At 42.9% G+C, this 20,755-nt stretch overlaps 2 protein-coding genes across 5 annotated transcripts; one reads left to right on the top strand and one right to left on the bottom strand.

Moving 5' to 3' along the window:
• Window positions 1-2,014: 2,014 nt before the first annotated feature.
• Window positions 2,015-8,200, bottom strand: LOC130143184 (uncharacterized). 3 transcript variants are annotated; one of them, XM_056325845.1, is made up of 6 exons: window positions 7,657-7,675; window positions 6,282-6,437; window positions 5,258-5,355; window positions 4,318-4,446; window positions 4,073-4,210; window positions 2,015-3,845 (listed from the first exon to the last, which is right to left on the bottom strand). In XM_056325845.1, the coding sequence occupies exons 4-6, from the start codon at window positions 4,438-4,440 to the stop codon at window positions 3,756-3,758; spliced, it is 351 nt and encodes a 116-aa protein (XP_056181820.1). In that variant the 5' UTR covers window positions 4,441-4,446; window positions 5,258-5,355; window positions 6,282-6,437; window positions 7,657-7,675; the 3' UTR covers window positions 2,015-3,755. The 3 variants fall into 3 exon arrangements, with proteins under 3 accessions (XP_056181820.1, XP_056181826.1, XP_056181812.1); XM_056325851.1 differs by lacking the exons at window positions 5,258-5,355; window positions 7,657-7,675 and adding an exon at window positions 8,066-8,200; XM_056325837.1 differs by lacking the exon at window positions 5,258-5,355.
• Window positions 8,201-8,258: 58 nt separating this feature from the next.
• Window positions 8,259-14,191, top strand: BBS12 (Bardet-Biedl syndrome 12). 2 transcript variants are annotated; one of them, XM_056325796.1, is made up of 2 exons: window positions 8,259-8,405; window positions 11,540-14,191. In XM_056325796.1, the coding sequence occupies exon 2, from the start codon at window positions 11,556-11,558 to the stop codon at window positions 13,686-13,688; it is 2,133 nt and encodes a 710-aa protein (XP_056181771.1). In that variant the 5' UTR covers window positions 8,259-8,405; window positions 11,540-11,555; the 3' UTR covers window positions 13,689-14,191. The 2 variants fall into 2 exon arrangements, with proteins under 2 accessions (XP_056181771.1, XP_056181761.1); XM_056325786.1 differs by having other exon boundaries at window positions 8,269-8,682.
• Window positions 14,192-20,755: the final 6,564 nt, after the last annotated feature.

The raw sequence follows: 20,755 nt of genomic DNA, 5'->3' as shown, positions 1-20,755 counted from the left end.
CATGAGCACCTCAAGCAATGCAAGCTTCTGCTAGTCTTTTGCAATCACACGTGCCTGGGCAGCCTGCAGCTTTACGTGCGTCTGGCACGGGTCTAACTGCACAGAAGTGCTGCCTTTATCCACTTTTCACTGTGGTGTGATAAGAAAGCACAACTGTCCAGTGCCTCAAGCCACCAGCTCAGATTACTGGAAACATCTTTGCACACTAGAGAGTAACATTTTGTTTTGGTTTCTTCTCTAAAGCCAACAGAAGATTTGCTGTACTGTGGGACTGGCTGTACTGTGGTACCAAGAAATGGTAAAGAACTTAAAAGTTGCACAGGGGAGATAACAGAAAAGGTTAGTTAAAAATTGCCATGCAATTGGCTTATTTCGGATTACAACTTGTAATTTTTTTCTCTTGAACTATTTCGTATTTTATTCAAAGCCCAGTACATCTTCATTTACAAACATTTTTCATTGGAAGTCATTTGCAATACTATCTCCCAAGAAGCTATCACCCTTAACAATGATTTGACATTTAGGTGCTTGCCAAATACACACCGCAGTTCCACTTTCCTTTTCGTACAGTATCTGGCTGGCACAAACACTCAAACTGAAAACCAGGCTTCGCTGATGACGCAGAAGGAAGGATCTCAGCTGGATGCACATGTTGCAGCATCCGAATTGCAGCCACCTGAGGGGAATTTGCAAATGCCAGGTAAGAACCCAGCCTCTCTGTCAGCATGAAGGGGAAAAGGGATGCCCAAGATGAGGCTCACAGCCACCTGCCTTCCCCTCCCCCCAGAGCTGCTCAGGTCGGTCTGTAGGGAACATTCAGCACAGTTGTGGCAGAAGCCTCCCCCTCTGCACCAAGTGCCCGTCAGTGCGCACTCACACTGATGACCACTTGGACTCGGGTGCCTTGAGGGATGGGTCCTTTCACGCAAGGCAACCTGAATCACCGCATGGCCTCCTTTTTGGTGCTTTAGGAATCCAAGTCTCCTGGAAGAGACTGAGCCCTTCCCAGCTCTTATTTTTGAGAACAGGGTGAATGGGAGGAGGAGAGGAGTGCAAGTGTCTCCTCCAGTGAAACCCTCCCCATTCAGGGCAAGCTACTTGAGTAGGCACTAGAACAGAGTCCGTGAAAAAGTCTGCTGGGTACCTTCCCAGTTCATTGATCTGAGTCACTTTCTGCAGCGCAACAAAAGGATGAAATTCCAGAATGGGCAGTTCAGCACCTGTTCCTCACACAAAGCTAACTCTGAGTTCTGCCATTGGCTTCAGTCAGGCTCCTTTTCCTCCACCATGTATAGAAATGTAAAAGATAAAAATCTAGAAGGGACAGGAAGGATTCACAAGGGCACTGAAAATAATTCACAGAACCACAGTATACTGTGCTTTAAGTTGTCACAGTTGTGCGATACTGCTGCGCTAAGTTGTCATACTCAGTGCACGTGGCTGAAGAGGGGGCAAGGTACCCCTCACTATCATGTGAACTAAAGCAGCATGAGACACTTGTTCTATTACATTAACAGCTGCAAATTTTGTGCTGATTCAGCCCATGCTCAACATTCCAGACTTAAGAGATTAATGGGCAAACCAGAAGTAAGATTTCATCATTGAGTATACAGGATAGGTATGATGGTGTGGTTTTTTCCTACCTTCAGAAGTCAGGTAACGGTATTAGAACAGGAAGAGAGAAGTGACGTGCATCATAGGTAAACAGCAGTCATCAGTCTGTGGCGGCATTTAAAAAAGTACTGTCACTCTAATAGGCTCTGGGATTCCCCATAATCAACTAGAACTTCAAATTTCCCTTTCTGAATATAAGTGGTTAGTCCTAGAAACTTTTAATCAGCATAGTGGAAGAGGAATTATACGATAGACTCCTGCACCTAAGAATTTCTCTCTTTAGAAAGAAAAGATAAATGAAAGTGAAAATATACTTGGTGAACCATTTAACACTTTAAAATTATCTTTGAAAAGTTAGTTTTCACAGTAAGCACACCAAGTTACAAAGCACCCAAAATCCTTAACTTGCAAAACAGTTTTATTTCACACTTATACAAATTTAATAGACATTTTAAAATGCTTACAGCACTATAGGCTACATCTACTGCCACTGAGTATGGTAATAGAGGACTTCACAGGTCTCTCAAGTTTTCCAGGGTCCTACACAATCCCTGTTCTCTCACAGGTTTAAGCCTACCTCTGTACATGTCAGGGTCTGCTTAGAGTTGTTCAAAGTACAAACCTCAGAGGACTGGGGCAGACTGGGGCAGAATGTGCCAGGTCTGCACCTGCATGCAGAGAATGTAAATGAGCACTTCTCCTTTCTGCTCCTGAAACTCATTCTCCCCCTGCTGGGAGGAGAGCTAATGAAGAGCTAATTAAGGAGCTGGCTATTCCTTTCTTCTACAAAGCTCGTTAGTTCTGTCAAGTAGCAGAAGCTGTCTGAAGAAAGGAGGGACCTGAATGGATACTGGTGAAATACCATTCTCTCCTTCCTCTTCCCTCTGAACCCTTCTGGCCTTTTGCTACCTACTTGCCCCTTCACTGTGAGCAGTAACAAATGCACCTTCAGGCACCTTATTAGAAAGAGAGTGGTTTAGGGTTATACCATTTGCCTGCAGTTTTGAAGCTGATTGTCTGCTTGGGACCCAAGGACAAACTCTCCTGCAGAACCACGTAATCAGATGTCACATTCTGTGCCACTGCTCGGTCACCATAACACAGAAGGAAGTGCGGCTCTCCAGTAAGTCCTAGATTGACAGTGTATGCAGGAAATTAAGAAAATTAAGGTACTCCTAAAAAAAAAACCCACCACAAACCTGTGATGTCTGAAACTACCTTGGATTGCATGGATCTCAATATATTCAGTGTTCCACAGATGTCCGAAGCGAGCTGTTTTTTCACTTCTGATGTGAGTCCTCCTTGCAACTTAACTGTAAACACCCAAAGACATAATTTACTGTCATGCACCATAGGACTGAACTTAGGTAGCCAAAATCCTTGCATAACAGCAGCTCTGTAATGTCTTGGGAATAAGAACAGTGGCACCAGATGTTTAATGGTCATACAGTAATCTCTGATAATCCACACAGGACAGGTAACCTTCAAGTAAACTAGGTTTCAGATCATCAGATAAAGAGAACGTCTACTGATGGCACACAGCTCCAAATGAAGAACCAAATCTGGTTATCTATATTTGCTTCCCATTAGGTCCAAAAACAAGTTGCCATGGGAACACAGCGTTTCATACAGAAATAAAGACACATACGCAATTGGGTTTAGAGTCTTTCATGGAAATAAACAAAAGACAAATACCAAAAGATAACCTAAAAGTCTTAAAAGGAATAAAAATACTGCGCTTGTACCTTCATTCTGTAGCCCTGGGAAAGTCAAAAGCAGCCTTTCCCAGCAGCAGTGGGAATCTTTAAACCTCAGGTGAAATGTCTTCTAGTTGAATAGTTAAATAGCTGAAATACAGTGTTCTTTATCCAAAATGGCAATCAATTAAATTGTCGAGGAGAAGGGACCCTGCCTTGTAAGGGCAGTTCATCCTTCCTTTTCACTTCTGCAATATCTCATTTTAACAGTTCTGGGTAGTGAAGCCCCCCTTCGCCAATTAACATTGCTGAAAAAAGAAGAATGAACCAAAAATCTATCCTTCCAGAATTTATATAGCAGAAAATATGCAGGAGACACAAGCCCAGTTTTTAAGTCTTCTCTAGGTTATCTTTTGGAGCAGCTGTACAGCAAAGCAACAAATATTAATATAAGCTAGTTTTCTTCATGATTCTCAAAAATTCTTGCTCACTCACTTCTCCATCTCCATCTCGATCAGCTTCATCAATCATTTCCTATAAAACACATTTTACATTTGATCAGGCATGGGGCTCTCAACACAAGATCTTCCATTCATGAAACAACAACAAATCAGAAGCTCTTCATGTGAAAACATAACCATGTATTTGATTGCCCTTCATATTTCTGACCTCTCAGCCCTTTTTGCATAAGCATAAACTTCTACCCAATCCTTAGCATCGGTCTGTGCCTGTTAGAAAAGCTCTGGCAAATCAGAATTTACCTGAAGTTCTTCATCTGTTAAATTTTCTCCCAGCTCCTTGGCAACCCTTTTCAAGTTTTTGAATGAAATTTTTCCTGTTCCATCATCATCAAATAATCTGAAAGCTTTCAAGATTTCTTCTTTTGAATCCTTTTCACTCTAAAACAAGAGTAAAATGTATGCTAATTAGAAAACACCTGCCACAGAGATACTCCTTTTCAGTATTTTTTTATAGTGTCACAAGAATTTCTGCTAAGGATTCTTACCATTTTTTGCGTCATCATTGCCAAAAAGTCTTCAAAGTCAATGGTGCCACTTCCTTCTTTGTCAATATCTGCTATCATTTTCTTAATTTCTTCCTTCTTTGGCTCAAAGCCTAAAGCACGCATCGCAACCTGCTCCAAAAAACAATTCTGTTAGGAGGCCACCAGAACTGTTGTCTGAGTAGCTGCACTAAAGCTTGGTTAATTTCCTTGTCCAAAATCGTAATAATAACTTACTGCAATGAAAACATCTTGGTAATCTCTTGCCAGCTTGTTTTGTTTTCCCGAACAGTAACGGTGTAGCCTTCATATTCTTGACCCAGATTATTTTTTCTCATTAGATCCATGTGGAACATGGATATATTTCTAAAACTAAGAGGAACGTTTTGTGTCTGAATTAGGTAAAGGTTCCAATTTACATAGTTCCTAAGGTGACTGGATTACAACTTACACAATCCAGTACACAGAAAGAAATCCGTATGGATAGCTCTTGGCACTTCTGGCTAGGTGGTGGGAGGGGGGGGCAGGAGGGGGTGGGAGCTGACAAGCAAAGACTGACTGCTGTGCTAGCTGAGGAAGAGAAAAGAGAAAAGCAAACCTTCCGAGCCTTACCCAGAGCAAGCAAACTATTACTGTAAAAACAGCCGTGTAGATTGTGGTACAAATGCTTAATATTAACATGGTTTAAAACCAGGCTCTGGCATTTCACCAGCCTAGAACAATGATTTTGCTACTTGGGTGTTTATTAGTAATTTCACAGTCCTGGTGTGCCAGATGATTACAGCATATTTAATTCAGAGACTGAAGTTTCAAGAACATGCAACTAGAGGAAGATTTTAACTGTGAACATTCTTTCTTCCTGTATGCTTGAGTGGAATCAATAGTTAATACTAGGCAGAAATTTTCTCACTAAATGCTTTTATACTGGAAAGTGCCAACTCACCAGAAACTTATCATTTAACTGAAGTGTGTTTTCTGACCAGTTTCTTGCAATGGGACAACTGAAAACGTTCTGTTTTGTCTTTCAGAGGGGAACACTTTCTGTTGTAAAATATCCATTATTTTGATTAATTTTGAAAAAGAAAAACATAGTATTAAATGGTTGGTGTGAAAACATTTCAGTCCATTTTAAGTACTATATTTCAACATGTATCATCTGTACTCAGAGAACACGCTCTCCTTAACCAAGCAAAGTACTTCCAAATAAATCCTGAGATAAGCCATAGGCTTAGGTAACTCATGCTTCTAGGTTACATATGCAGAAATTGAGGCAGAGTGTGTGTATGTGAAAAATCAAGATCATGGAGATAATTAAGATAAAAGGCTAATGCTTAAATAAAGATCAGACACATAAAAACATAGGCAGAGAACCAAGAATAATCTTCCCCCTTGTACTACTGTGTGTACACATGTGCATGCACACACATGCACAACCTGAACTGCTACTGAAATGCAACTCAGATCTCTGTGTTCTTTTTTTAAATTAAAAACCAGGTAAATTTTTGATCACATACAGGAAAATATGGTTCTGTCTTTCCTGAATGCATGCAAAACCTGTGTGTTTATTTCTGAGATGAAGAAAAAATTTGATACAATGACATTCACCACAGAACAAAAGTGCACTTCCTAGAAACAATTACCTTGGCCAGTCATGTAAACTGAAATGTGTACTGTGTGTACCTAAACAGAGGAACTGTTTAGTTCCTCTAATGCTCAGCCATTCAAAGCTATCTGACCTACTGTCCATGTATTAGAGAAGCCTGTCTGCTCTGAAGTATTACATACACGGCTTTCTCAGATTAACCATGCAGGACACCTCAGATTCAGTTATGACAGCAAGCCATTACTCTTGTTTGTACTCCAAAAACAATTTTAGAATAGTTACGTCTGGACAAACAGAAAGAGCAGCTACGGTTTTGAGATCAAAGACACTTCCATTCAAGAAAAAAAAAAAAAAGTTTGAAAACCTTCAGTTCTTTTATGTCAATTCTTCCAGATCCATCAGTATCAAACAAATCAAAAGCTTCTCTGATCTCCTGCTTTTGCTCTTCTGTAAGTTCAGGTTTCAAGCCACTTTTCTTCCGTTGGGCTGTACTTAAGCCAGGTTTTCTATAGTTGGATGCCTTCAGGAAGTGAAGGAAAGAAAACGTAAGAAATAGCCCACTCTGGGGAGAATTCAACACACAACTAAATTATAAGTAACAACAGTAAAGTTGTAGCAGAAGTATGAGACATTCTTTTGCTGCAAGTGGTAGACACTGGGTCTCTGTGCTCATTTTCTTAAGTTATTCTGGAAAGAAAACAAGCTGAAGACTTTGTTACTGGAGAATACACATTTGGGCTTAATATTTTCTGTTTTAACAAAAAGATCATCAATTAAAGCAGTGAGACCAGTAACACAGGCAGGCAGTCTCAAAATGAACACTCCACTGAGGTGACTGTGACCCTCCACACCTCTTGCTGGTTGCTTTGATGTGTCAGGAGTGACTTCACCTGGAAAACACGAGTAAATCATCCTCACTGCTAAAAAGGATGACTGTATAGAGTCTTGACTGTAAACGGGACTCAAATTCAGCTACTCCTGGAAGTCAGCAGTGAAATGGGACGTCTGAGAGCACCTGCCCTGTTGGCACAGAGTTTAATGGGAGCTGTGTAGCCACCTGCCTGGCCACCAACTAGCTGTGGAGCTAGGTAACAACATGCTGTGGTAACAGTGATGTGACCGCAAAATTTGTCCCATATGAACTAATCATGCTGAGCTGGTGCATTATTATCCAAGACAGTTCTGCGACCTTTCCTGCTTCTGGTGTAAGCTAGTGCAGTGCAGAGGGTTTCCTCCCTCCGCCCCACCTATTCAGCAGGAAAGATGCTTTCCTCTAGTACAGGTTTTCTTCTAAACCTGCAGCAGACTGATTTTCAACCCGCAGCAGACCAATTTTAGTCCTTCAGCCTTGAACTTGCACACATTCATGGAAGGAAGGGCAGTCCATCCCACCCCAGCTTTAACTGGTTGGGCTTTTAAAAAGCAAATAAAACTAGTACCAAGAAAGGAATCTGCTTTGTAGGTACTGCCAAACAATCTCTTCCTCCTGCTGCGTTGTTACTATATTTTGGCTGGGACCTCTCTTTTAAACACCCAATGCGTAACAGAGATTCTGTTTTGTTGCATTGGGAAACAAATTGTCATTTTTTAACACGATTTGTCCCTCCCAGGTTGGATTGCAAACCAACTTGTCGGGCACACCTCAGACTTTTCCCTGCTATAAACACAGGCATCACATTTTTCCACCCGCAGCAGGGGACCCAGCGAGGCAGAGGTCAGCAAGCTGTGCTCACACGAACCTGGAATACTGCGGCCGGCAGAGCCCCACGCCCTGAAATCAGGTGACATATTTTGCGATTCTTGGGAGTTTTATGGGGGCCAAGGCGGTTTTCTTTTTTTTTTTTTTTTTTTTTGGGGGGGGGGTGGTTGTGGGGGGGGGGGTTGGGGCGGAGGGGTGTGTGGAGGGGGATCTCCTCTCACTTTCCGGCCGGGCTGGCGGCCTCCGCGCTGTTGGACGGTCCCCGCGCCAGCTCCTCACAGCCCTCCGGAGCCCCGCGGCTGCCTGCCCGCCCGGGGCCGCGGATCAGCGGGGGGCTCCGGGGCGAGCCGAGCCGCGGCCGTAAGCGGGAAGGCGCAGGGAGACGTAGCCTGGAAGTTGAGGGAGGCGGCGAGGGGAAGGGGAGCCCGCGGCGAGGGGAAGAGGCTCACCATCTGGCCGCAGGGACGCCGCTCCGGCTCGGGACGGGACGGGACGGGACGGCCCTCCTCACGGCGGCGAGCGCGCCCACCGCCGCACGCAACGAACACGCTGCCCGCCCAATGAGCGAGCCGGACGTACCGGAGAGCCCGCCCCCCCCTCCCGCCCGGACCAATGGCACCCGGCGGGCTCGTGATGTCAGCGGGAGCGCGCGGCCGCTCCGTCCGGCCGGTGTACAAACAAGCGGCGGCGCTGTCCTGGCAACGGGGCGCGGCGGGGCCCGCCGTTGCCGTCCCGCCTCACGTCACCTCAGGCCGGCTGCGGGGAGCGGAGGGAACACCGGCCGAGTCGGTGAGAAACCAGCGCCCGCCTGTTGTGGGGCTGAGCAGGGGCTTTGGGCCGGTGCCGCCAGCCGGGAGGAAGCGGCCGGGCCGCCACTAGGCCTGCGCAGGGCGGCCCCGGGGCTGAGCGGCCCTGCCCACGCCGGGGTGTCCCGGCCTCCCCGCTTTCCCCTTGCAGGCCGCGGGTGACCCGGGGCAGGTGCACTATGAACGTTTAGGTTCGGCTGCACCGATTTAGGAAGCTCTTCCTCTTCCAACACCAGTAATAGCGCTGGCTCTTAGGGCAGGTGAGTTGTGACAGTTGCCTGAACACTTGGCAGCTGAGTTGCAAGCAGAGCATCTTCTACGTGTTTCTCGCTCATTGTGCACCGGTGCTGCCACAGCGTGCCTGCATGCATGAGGGACTTTTTTGTTTGTTTTTACAGCATTTCACAGAAACAGATTAATTTGGAACACTGAGCTAAAATTTTGTTGTATTAGTTTAGCCTTCGTGGTTGAGGCACTGTAAGACAAAGTAGTAAGTGTTTGGCATACCTTTTGGATCCTAGAGTTCCTCACTTGACACCCCTAAACCCCACGTGTGTAAACGTACACTGAACCTCAGGTCAGATTTTATTTTGCTTGCGGAGGCAGGTGTGAGGCAGGCAGCAGTAGCTCAGCGTGCAGGTTAGCTCAGCAGAAGCCACTGGTGGTTGGTGTCTCGGGCATGGCTGTCCTACCAGCTTGTTCCTTTGTTCTCCAGAATGCCTCCTTCTCTTTGCTGACCTCACTTTCGTTTGGCTCCAAAATTTAATTTCACTTAACCCCTTTACCATTTCCACCTCTGACTGGAACGAAAAAGAGGTAAAGAGAACAGGGGGGATGAAATGCTGAATTCTGGGTCTGCTGTATTGGTTTCTACAGCACTGGGGTAGTGTGATGTTCTGGGCAAAATAACATGCATAAAACAAAAGGGGGGGGAGCAAGTATCACACAATCCTAAATCACTTATGCCAGAGGTTGTGCAAGCAATGAAATAAGAACGTTCTTCCCTGTAAGTGCGTTTTGCAGCCATGCCATGGGTCCATTTGGTTCAGGTTTATGGATCTGCACCAGATCAGGCTGGTGACCAAAATGAACCTATATTTTTAAAGGATGAGTTTAAGCTGAAAGCAAGGGACACGGTTTTCAACTTAAACTTCAGAGAAAATTTTAATAAAACAACTTGTAATTGGCTGCACTGAGGTCTGGTGGAAGTGCATTGACTTGATAGAAAGCGCTGCGCTAACTAATCGATCTGTCTCAACTAGTCTTGGCTTCACATTCATTGAAATAAAAATGCCACCTTAATAAGGCAATGGCTCATATTACTGAGCTGAACCCTCATTTGGGACTGACTGGGGAGTAAGAAGCCCACTGTGTTGGGAAACGGAAACCCCTTTCCCACTAGTCCTTCAGTAGTTGTCTCCGATCCAAACAGCAGGATGGCCTTCTGCCCAGAGCTACATGCCAAGGACCTAGGTAGTGAGAGAGCATTACTTCACCTTTCAGCATAGCTGCTTTAGCTCTTTCCGAAATTTTGTGGAGGAAAACCGCAAATTGGTTAGTCTTTCTATTAAAACAAAAGCAGGCTGATAGTGAACATTACTAGTTGAGAACTGCTTGAATTCAGAAACAGTGATCTCGGAGAAAAAGAAAAAGAAAAAAAAAAACCCAAACACCACAAAACCAACCAAATTACTGTCTTAGTAAATCCCTAAGAGAAATTGGTTGGAATAATAAATTTTGGGGGAGTGGGGGAAATACGTTTCATATTGGATTCCATGATCCAGTGATTATTATTTAATCACCTCAATGTGTGTGTTTGTTTCAAAATAACCTGTGATATTAAACTAAGGATTCCAGTTAAGAAAAAAACCCACTTTTTTTTAATTTTATTTTTTAAATTTTTATTAATGGAAGTACTGATACAGATACATTGCACAACTAGACCATTATTACAAGATATTGCCAAGAAAAATTTTCAGAAAAATCCTTAAGAAAAACCTGGATGGAGGTTTTTTGGATGTGCATTCCTGGTGCAATTTTGAAGTCAAAAGTACCTGCTTATCTAAAAGTCCTTTTCAAGAATTGTTGATTACGGATAACCATAGACTAAAATAGACCCTTGGTGAATGATTCTTTCAATACTTCAGGATGTATCTAGTAATTGAAGGGAGATTCTGTTGTCAGTTTGGGCTAGACTAGAACTTCAGATCTGTCAGCATAGAAAGGTTATTTCTGACTGCCTACTCTGCTTTTTAAATTCACACTTTGTCTTCATTTGAGATAATACTTCTGTGGACTTCCAATAAGTGGGACGGTAAAAGAGGTTTTTTGGATTTGGAATAGCTATGCAAAGGGGCCTTTAGGAAGATGAAATAAAAGGTTTGAATCTGAGCGTAAAAGATGTATGGCTAAGGCTTCTTAATTCTTGGTGTATACTTTTTCACTCAAAAAAGAAAAAAAGAAAAGGAAGCTTTAGTTTAATTCATGTGGTCTGCCCCACAGGACTGTGGTGGGGAAGGGATTTCAAGGGAAAGATTTATTTTTGACACGTTAAAACTGAGTAGTAGATCAAAACCAAATTTGAAGTCTTGGCAGTTTGGTTTGTCAGGTATGAAGAAGTGGCATTCCTTTTCATGCTTAAGTACTGACGCATTCTAAATGGAATAAATAGAATTGGACTGAAATAAGTTTGATTATGCTTTTCCAGATTTGAAGGTTAAAGTCATTGGCATAACTATTGGTAACAAGATGGACTTCTACAGAGCACTTCTGTTCTGCACACAATTGTCCATTCTGCTCTAATGAACTTTTGCTCTAAGTAAGGCAAATAACTGAGATTCCAGATAACACGTCAGAAGAGAAATGGTAGCTCTATACAATCTGTACTGCTTCATGTTTAAGAAGCCACTGGAATTAACAGCATCTGTGCCAGCAAGAAAAAAATTCCATGGTATTTTAGCAATGCGTGATTTCAGCAACTATGTGCATCAGTGTCTCATAGTAAGTGCACAGGATGAAGAACTGCTGTGTTCAGTGTTAGATTTAAATTAATTCTTTGGTGATACGTGCTGTGGAGCACTCTGAGGATGGGGGAATAAGTTTGTGTTCTGTTCACAGATGCTGCCTGCTGCCCATGGCTTTCAGGGATGTCAATGCAAGAAGACATATCGGACTTCAGCAACTCTCATCCTTAGCATTAGCTGGAAGAACATTATTGGGGCCAATGAAATCATGCAAATTCATCGTGGATGAAAGTACCAATGAAAGCACATTGATTTGTTCTGCTGTTAGACTGCTTGAAAGTTTGGATTTAACCAGTGCTGCTGGACAGCTGCTTAATGAAACCATTCAGGCACAAAACAAGGAGTTTAAGACTGGGATGAGTACCCTGTTGTTTCTTGCTGGTGCCTGGAGCAATGCCGTAGTGGAGTGCCTTCAGCAGCATGTTCCTGTTTCAGCAATAGTATCTGTGATGTCTGAGGGCTTGAGTTCTTGCTGTGAGAGAGTCCAGTGTCTTCAAATATCAATACATGATGTAAATGAAGAACTGTGTTCTAGCAATGTTAGGCCAAATGCTTTTAAAACCAAAACTTGCCAAAGTGGATGCGACAACCTTCTGAATCCTCAGATTCTCCTGTATTTTCAGAAAGATATTTCTGCACCAGAAGAAGTAAATCCTTGTTCCCATCAAGAAGATTGTTGTAATCTTAACAAGCGCCTGGTTTCACTTTTGGCCAGCTTTGGTTCAGTAGGTCCTCTTGTCAAACCAGCGGGTGGCAAAAGTATGTCTGTGATTTCTGGAAGTGGTGGTATCGCATCCAGCTGTAACAAACAAAAGTTAACTCATAGCAGATACTTCAGCACTCAAGGAAAAAGCTGGTTTTCAAGTCAGCAGGGTAATTCTCAGGGATGCCTTTCAGGACCTTCAGCAGATCCATGTGAATGTTACGGTTTAGGACACCTGGCAATGGCTTTGAGCCATGGAAATCAAACTAGCTTGAAACTGCTACAAAGCATTGTTGCTTATCAGCGAGAAAGAGCAGAATGCAGTGGTTCTTTGCAGTTTAATACTGCAGAAATTGTGACATGCTGTTTACAGGGCCTCCCTGAAAACTATTCTTGTGTCTCCCCAGGCTTTGTCACATTAGTATCACCAGAACAAGCTGCTGTTATCAAATACTTTGAAGACAAACCTCTTCGGATTCTGCTGATGGATGGAGACCTAACTGAACAATATCGTCACTTAGGCTTTAACAGACCGCGTAACGTAAGGACTATATTGGAGCATCCTAGCCTACAGGAAGGCAGAGCAGGAGCCTTGTGGCTAAGCAGTATGTTAGATATTCTGATAAGCTTTGAAGTAAACTTGGTCTTGGTCAAAGGAAATGTGTGCGAAAACTTAATGGAAAGATGCATAGCGAACAGTATATTGGTAATTGGTTCTGTGTCTCGGAATGTGTTGTCTGCCTTTGGGGAAGTCACCCGCACCCAGCCAGTGACATACCTCACCCAGCTGAATGCTGCTTGTGTGGGCAGTGGGGCCCAAGTGGAGCTGTGGAAGGCCTGCGATGGGCGTGCAATGGATCTGGGTGAGCTTGTGCCAGTCAGGATAAAAGTGCGAGGAATTCCCATGCTCACAGCCGTGCTTACCTCTACTGTCACTTCAAAGATGCAGCTTATTGAAGATGCGTTCTGGACTTCAGTGTATCGGCTCCATCATGCTTTAAATGATAAGAAGGTTTTTCTTGGTGGTGGTGCAGTGGAGCTCTTGTGCCTTAGTCACATTCAGATGCTTGCAGAACAGCCTTTACAGACAGCAAATAAAAATGCTGTGAACGAGTTTCATAATTCTTGGCTGGCGGCATCTGTGTCAGAGTATAAATCAGTTGTGCTCCAAGCATTAGCAAGCGGCTGGAAGCAGTATCTTTCAGTGGTTATGTGTAACACTGCAAAAGCTGCGTCGGAGTTGGAAGCATGTACCTCAGTTGATCATCACCTCAAAAAAGCAGCTGACTGTGGCTCTCCCTTAGCATATATACTGAAAGAATTTGGAAGAGGTGATCTGCTTAGGGGTGGTTCTGGTCCTTTTGCTGACCACGGAGAGGGTTTAAAGGTTTACGATAACGTTACAGCCAAGATTGAGGCATGGCGGAGAGCTCTAGACTTGGTGCTACTAGTGCTTCAAACAGATGCTGAAATTATCACAGGTCCCAAAAAGAATCAGCTGTTGAACTCACATATGTCAAATGAATATATGTTTTTATAGGACTTGCAGGCTTTATAAGTCCATGAGTCAGTGGAAGAAGTCCAGGGGCAACCTACGTTTCTTCATCATTTATAAAGCAAACATCTAGATGTGATTATGACGTTAGAATATAACAGTGAAAATCAGAATGTGAGATAGTCACAAGGTAGATAAGACTTATCATTTCTAGAAATGGGAGTTAAATAACAAACAAAAATGACTTGTGAGTTTACCTCTAACCCCAGCTGTGCATTTCTAACTACTGTCTGTGTGGACAGATTAATCCAGTCAAACTGACTTCTCCCATCTTATCTAGCAGAGCAGATGTGCAGTTCTTTTTTTTCATTATAATGAGGAGCACTGGGCAGGTGCATACATGTCAAGTCTAGTTGGAGAGAAGTTTGATACCCTGGATATGCTTATGTTCTGAACATGTGCTGTCTATATAAGGTGTTTATTCTGTAAATTTTTCTTGTTTAATGTCTTTTAATGTCTTCTAAAGAGTAGGGATTTCTTATATAACATTGGCATACTTGTGTTAAATGAAATAATATATATAACAATTTTTAATTTCTTGCTCTTTCTGTACATTGCAAATGTAAAAGTTAAACTTGCAGTAATTTGTGAGTTACATTTTATGCTAAGAGATTGTATTAGTAGATTCTACTTTTGCATATTTATATGGGCCATAGATTTATTTTCAAATATATATCTGTAGGAATTTCTCTCATTTTGACATAAATGCAGGCTGAATCCTCTCTTTTGGTGTTATAAACTGGATGTATCCCTACACAAAGTTTTCTTTTACATTGTGAGTTGGATTTTTAGATTATTTCCTTTGGGTTCTTTCAGTTCTCTTTGCAGAAGGGAAAATGTTCTATGCTTCAGCTGTTGGCTAAAAACTGAAAACTAACCTATCATGATGATTGATGCAAGGCATTCTTACGGTGTTTCAGCGCTTAAAATTCGAAAGCAGAGCCATGGAGAATTAGCACTTTGTTGCAAGAAAGGCGTGTGTAATTACGGAGAGATTTTTTCTGAGCTTGGCACTGTGTATCACGCTTAAAGTGAATGAAAACAGAATGGAAAAAGAAAGGAAATGGTGATACTAAAGCAGATTCTTGCTCTTAGAACTTTCTCATTAAAATGCTAATGGCTGGCAGTATTCTGGTTAAGCACTTACTAGTTGGGATGGCTGGTGCTGCTGGCTGCTTGGCTGTGGTGAAAGCTAAGAATTGGGGTGGGCTAAAGAATTGTGATTCAGTGGAAAGGCAGACAGAAAGCGAGTGGTTATCTTACTGTTAGAGCCTTCGCTGCTACTTATCTATTTTAAGTGGATGTTTTTTCTTCTGGACTTACTTTCCTTGGGGTGGTTCCCCACTGCAGATGACATCTCGGACAAGAGCCATCAGCTGCCTCAAACCCCCGTGACTACTGGCAGTCCCCCAGTTGAGTTGTACTGAGCCTTAACGCAGTTCTCTGCCTCTGTGCCCTGTTGGAGTTACCCTTTTCTCCTGGGAGGGCCCTTCCCCTCTGCCTGTGCATTTCGTGGTGTCTAATTCCAGAGGGCTTGAATTAATGAAAAGGAAAGACAGTTCCTAAAATGTCTCTCCCAACACTTCAGCATTATATACCATTATAATTTTTGGTAGATGTTTGACAGTATCTGATATTTTGTACCTCCTTCATATTCCCCACGTTTTTTTTGCTTCCTTTGATGTTTTCATCCTCATAACACACAACTCCATATATATATATACCACATTCTGCTAAATATAGCCCTTTTGAGACTTGCTTATGGATCTCCATAGCTAGGAGTTCCCCGGACAGGTAGGACAGGCTCCTAAGTTCTAAATTAACCCTAAGCGTAAGATGAAATTGGGATCGTTAGAAGCAGCTTTTGAGTGTTGAAATGACCAGAAGCCCTAACTTCATTTTTATGAAGACAAGAATCTTATCTAAATGCATTTTGTCCCGGAGCTTTCTTCTGTGCTAGTATCAAATTATAAACTCAGATCTTTCATAGAGCTGTTTACCCAAGTGGTTCACACTAGGTGTATGATCAATATATTCAGCGTACAAGGAAAAGAAAGACACAGATGATGAAATTCATCCCCAAATATGATTTAGATACATATACGTATGTGTGTGTTAAAGTAGTGTTATACAGTATATTTTCAAAGGTTTCATTCAAAGTTCTCGTTGCTGAATTGCATATTTTTATGTTTGTATTCTACTTGCATGTAACTGGAGGACTCTTAAGGAGGTTAAAGGAACATATTAATAGCAGTTGCCTCTAAGAAATAGGAGAGAAAAACTTTTTTGTGTGTAGACAGCTATGCTTATAGTATTTAGGCATCTCTAACCTGAAACTGTAATATTTTGGTTCTCTAACAGACTCCAGAATTCAGTGGATTTTGGCAGTCTCATCAGTACTGTAGGTGTTTATAATTTTAATTTGAAACAGTAGTTCCTAGCAGCATAGGGATCTAGTTATGTTAAAGTTTTGATCATCCTGCAATTAGATTTTCATTGTTAATCAGTTGGTAATTGATGTTTAACTGCTTGGCCACACTCTTGGTGGACCAAGACATGAGAGTGAAAAAGGTTGGTAGATCAAAAGCGGTAAAATGAGCTAGCGGCTGTTAGGTGAGAAAGAAATGGAAACACGGCATATAAATAAATATAAACAAAGTCTGCTGCTCTGCAAGTGGTTTCAGCTCATGTTTGGCTTTATACTGTTTTTCTTGAACCTCCAGTACTGAGAATTGCATAACCCCTGTTCCCAAGAAAAGATCCAGTTGCACTTTATTTGAATAATAGAGTTAAGTGGATTATGGAAAAACTGCATACATGAATTGCATTGAGGTGGTCCAAACATCTATTTATAGGGCTTTTAGACACTGAGAGCTGACACACCAAATGTTGAGAAAATCCAAAATGATGTAATTTTTCCAATCAGGCTTTTAAAAAGCACATAATGATATATTTAAATATCGTGATGCGGAGGTTTTCTGAAAAGCTGTCAGACCTTGTATCTTGATTATTTAACACTTGCTTTTCTACAGGCCAACAAAATGGAAAGTTTTCTAAACTAGCTAGATGTTGTATCCTGGATTACTTAAAATTATTTGCATTGATATGCATAGAAGATTAACATGCATGCTGCCTTCAAGGCACACTTCTGCCGTGTGAAATTCAATGTATTTGTGTGGCTTCCTCAGCTTCAAATCTCTTAAATCTCTTTGCAACATAGAGTAGAGGTCCTGTGCATGTCTGCCGTGGCTCTCAGCGCAGGGAATGATTGCAACAGCCATGGGCGATTCCAGCTTCTCCCAGGCAGCGACTCCTCCTAGGGTATACAAAGGCTGTTTGTGCAGAGTATGATGTGATGGAAGAGCTAAGCTTTTACATTTGACGTGCCTGGCAAATTGGAAAATGGCAGAGAATTTAGGGAAGGGATTGTCCCAAGGAGTAGGTAGCATCTCACTCCCTGCTGAAACCCTGTGCTAGCCAGGTGCCTCGTTTCTCCCTGGTATCCCAACATCATCATTCCCAGCTCCCTCCTCCTGTTTAGGGCTGATGCTATTTTATTTAATATTTGTAAGGCCAAATTTGTAGGCCTCTGGTCCATCACTGAAATGTAGTAGAGATCTTAATTATAACAAGACTCTCATCCCAAACTGGATTAGCCCAGAGGGCACAGCCTTCTTGCAAATTCTGGCCCACAAGTATTAGAATTAGGAATGTGCTACAGAGCACTAGCTAGCAAGAAACCGGTGAGGTGTGTTTGAGTTGCACTGTTGAAGTTGCTTTCCTAGCTGTATACCTCTAGAGCTTACAGTGCAGGAACTACATCGGGGTTACTGGAAGGGGGTTTGTTGTTTGTTGCAAAGCCCAGTTCTCTGTACTTAGGGTACATGCTGTCTGGTTCCCCAGACACTGGGAAGTCTGTCGGCTTTTCTTGCATTTCTTTTCAGTATTTGAGGAAAAACTTCTTTGTCCCTGTGCAAAGATGTTAACTTGAATCCCAAAGGCAGAAGGAAGTCTCAGTTGTAGGGTTTTCCTCAAGGCTTATGTCTACTGCAAAGTGACCTATTAGGATCATCAGAGGATTAATTAGTTTATTTGCCTTGCTACAGCACAGTGGGTAAAGAAAGAATAAAGGAAGGAGGGATGGGGCTGTGTCTCAGATGGGTTCTGGTATGGCTCACTCTCTTCCCTTTGGATCTTCTCTCTAAATTCTCATGTGGAAAAACTGAAGTAAGAATAAATTAAATGTGTGCATGTATTTAGAGAGAAGGATTGTGTGTGACTGGTGCTCGCAGCAGGCCAGACGTGCTCCGGGGGCACGCAGCAGCCTGGCAGGTGTCTGCTTGCTGCACCAGCTATCCCAACAGTGAGCTCTGCCACCCTGGCTGCCCGCTCCTTTGCCCGCTGTACGCTGGCTGCCCTGCCCTTTACCCACCCAAGTGGGGAGCTGGGTGTTTTCCAGCACAGGCAAAACTGAACCTCTCAGAGCCAGACAGCCTGGGGTCACCGATAGCTGGTTTTGTTTTTTATGGAGCCAGGATGGTTTGGAATGGCTTGGTGGGAAGATAGGGAAGCAGACTATTTGGGATGCTCTTCTGGGCTGCACTACCTCCACTTCAGTTATCCTGGGAAAGATTCAAGTATGGGGAGCAGAGTGGAATTTTTTTTAGAGGATTCAACATTTCAAAAATCTGCCTGCTGTCGTGTGCTCCTCACTCAGGAGGAACAGCATGGTTTGCTCTTTAGCTTAGAAACATCACTTGTCCAGCATGTACCCTTTCCATGCATTGGGCTCTGTAGTTAGTGAGAGTAGAAATTGCCTTTTGCTATGTTACTTTGGGAAACTGATGCAAACTCACACAAAAATATTTTTGAACAATGTGAAATAACACCAGCAGCTATAGATTAGGTCTTTCATATATCTTCTATACTCTCCAAGCACTCCTAGGCTCCCCAAAAATGTCTCCAGGTGGAGTTAGTAGTTGCATTATCTAATTTAATAAGAAACAAGCTTGCTCTGGTGTCTTGTGTGTGGAAGCTGCCTAACCTCTATTTCCTTTTGAACTTCTTGATTTGTTCCTGCCCGTGTTTGTTTTAGAACAAATGTTCTCAGCATGTGGCTTGCCCACTGACAGTTTCCTGCTCTCTGCAGTGGATCAGAGTAGCAGTTTCTTGCAGCCAGCTTCAAGAGCCGACCTTCTTCCCATAACCAGCTTGGGCAGGACATCTACGGGAGTTGCACCGACTGTAACGGGTAATGAATGAAATGTATCATTATTGAAATTTTTTTAAAATCTTTTTTTCATGTTTATACTCCACCACACCCTGCTATGTTATAGTGCCATACTCAAAATGTGACCGAGCAGCTGCTTCAGGGACGTGCTTGCTGTTGTTGGAGCCCGCAGTGTTGCCAGGATTGCTGTGCGCAACAGGCACTTTTGGGAGAACCTTTAATGGAGACTTACTACAAGCCCCTTACAATTTGTATAAGGCAAATTGACAGGAAGTATTAAATTGTTCAGTTGTTTTTCTACAGCTAATATAAAACAGGTATCTGATACTGACTGATTATAAATGTTGGTTTTGTATCAAACCCACGGGCTTCATGAGGTATTTTTTGCTTTTTGAGGGGACCAGAGTATGGCAGGGTGTTCAAACGTTGGCACAGTGATACGTTTGCTCTGTCCCTTGCACAGCTTCTTTACGTTAATTCTTTACTTTAGGGGTTCAGCTAAACTTCTTAGCTTTTGGTAATTTCCAGAATGTGACCAACACAGTACTGCTGTTTCTACAGTTCTTTCCTCAAAGTCACTTCTAGAAGTGTAACTTGCTGATAGCACTTTGAAGCAGAGAGAGTATATGCCAGTTTTATTTCTCTCTCCATAGATCAGTAAACCTTTTGAGATCAATCCCATACCCATATACCTAGAGCACAGCTTGACACGAAGCTGGAAAAATAAATAACTGACTAAATTCTGTCACAGCTGCAGGACCAAGACCCTTTTCTTTCAAGACAATGTGTTAACCCAGTAGAACAGATCTGCAGTCTTAAAGGGCTTTTTCTTTGTAGATAACGTTGCTCCAAGAGCTAATATCCGCAGGGATAATTTCAGCACAGTTGAGGGGAAAGTGAAAACAGTTCAGGTATGTGCACAAACTAGAGACTGGGTTTGATCCTAAATAGTGGAAGGAAAAAGAGAACACACTAACCCATCTATTTTGGCTTCCTATGTTTATTCTGTTAGTAATATCCATTTCCTTAGACTTCTGAAAACACCCACAGTGGTGTCTTTAGCTGCATTTCAGTGATGGTTCGCTGTGAGTACTGGGATTCAGTTTGTTGCATTGTGTTCCTGAAAACTTTGTTATTTTTTGCTGTTCTTTCTGTTTTGAAAGGTGCAGTTAGCATTTGTGGCTGTCCATCTATGCACATTTTGCAAATTCTGGACTCTGTATTCCATGGTGGCTAGCAGAGCTGGAAGTGTGTGATGTGCATTACAGTAATCTTTGAGAACATAACCTGAGCGGGATGGAACCTTCTGCAAGTCCTTACAAATGTTTGCAACACTTGCAGGCACAGCAGGGACTAGACAGAAGCGTGTCATCAGAGGGAGCAATGTCTGGGGTGCACTCCCTTTTGCAGGCTGTAGCATGCGTGTCAAGGTTTAGCAGAGGAACAAAAATGAAGTTAATAGCCACATGTCTGCAGCGTTGAGTACTTGGGTGGCTTCTGAAAAGGCAGTTTCAAGCTTTTGCTACTTGAAGAAATTGTTAGTGTAAAGTAGTCACAGTGAAGCTTCCTGGAGACTGACTAATGTGTGATCTCTGTGGCCCAAGTGTTGGCCACAGTGTTCACCTTCTCCTTTGCCTTAGTGCGTTTGAGCTCAGAGCACTGAATCCCTACAGAGGACGTGACAAGGAGCAGCCTGAGCAGCCCTGGGGAGGGACAGTACATAACAGCTGGATGGTTCAGCAAGGCCGTGCAGAAGAGTGATCAGCGAATTTGTTAATGCATGGATTTACAGATAGAAACACTGTCGAGCGGCTCTGGTGGT

Source organism: Falco biarmicus, chromosome 1 (assembly GCF_023638135.1).
Source record: "Falco biarmicus isolate bFalBia1 chromosome 1, bFalBia1.pri, whole genome shotgun sequence".
Classification (NCBI taxonomy): domain Eukaryota; kingdom Metazoa; phylum Chordata; class Aves; order Falconiformes; family Falconidae; genus Falco; species Falco biarmicus.
The sequence above is the reverse complement of the archived record's forward strand: the minus strand, read 5'-3'. Positions and strand labels throughout refer to the sequence as shown.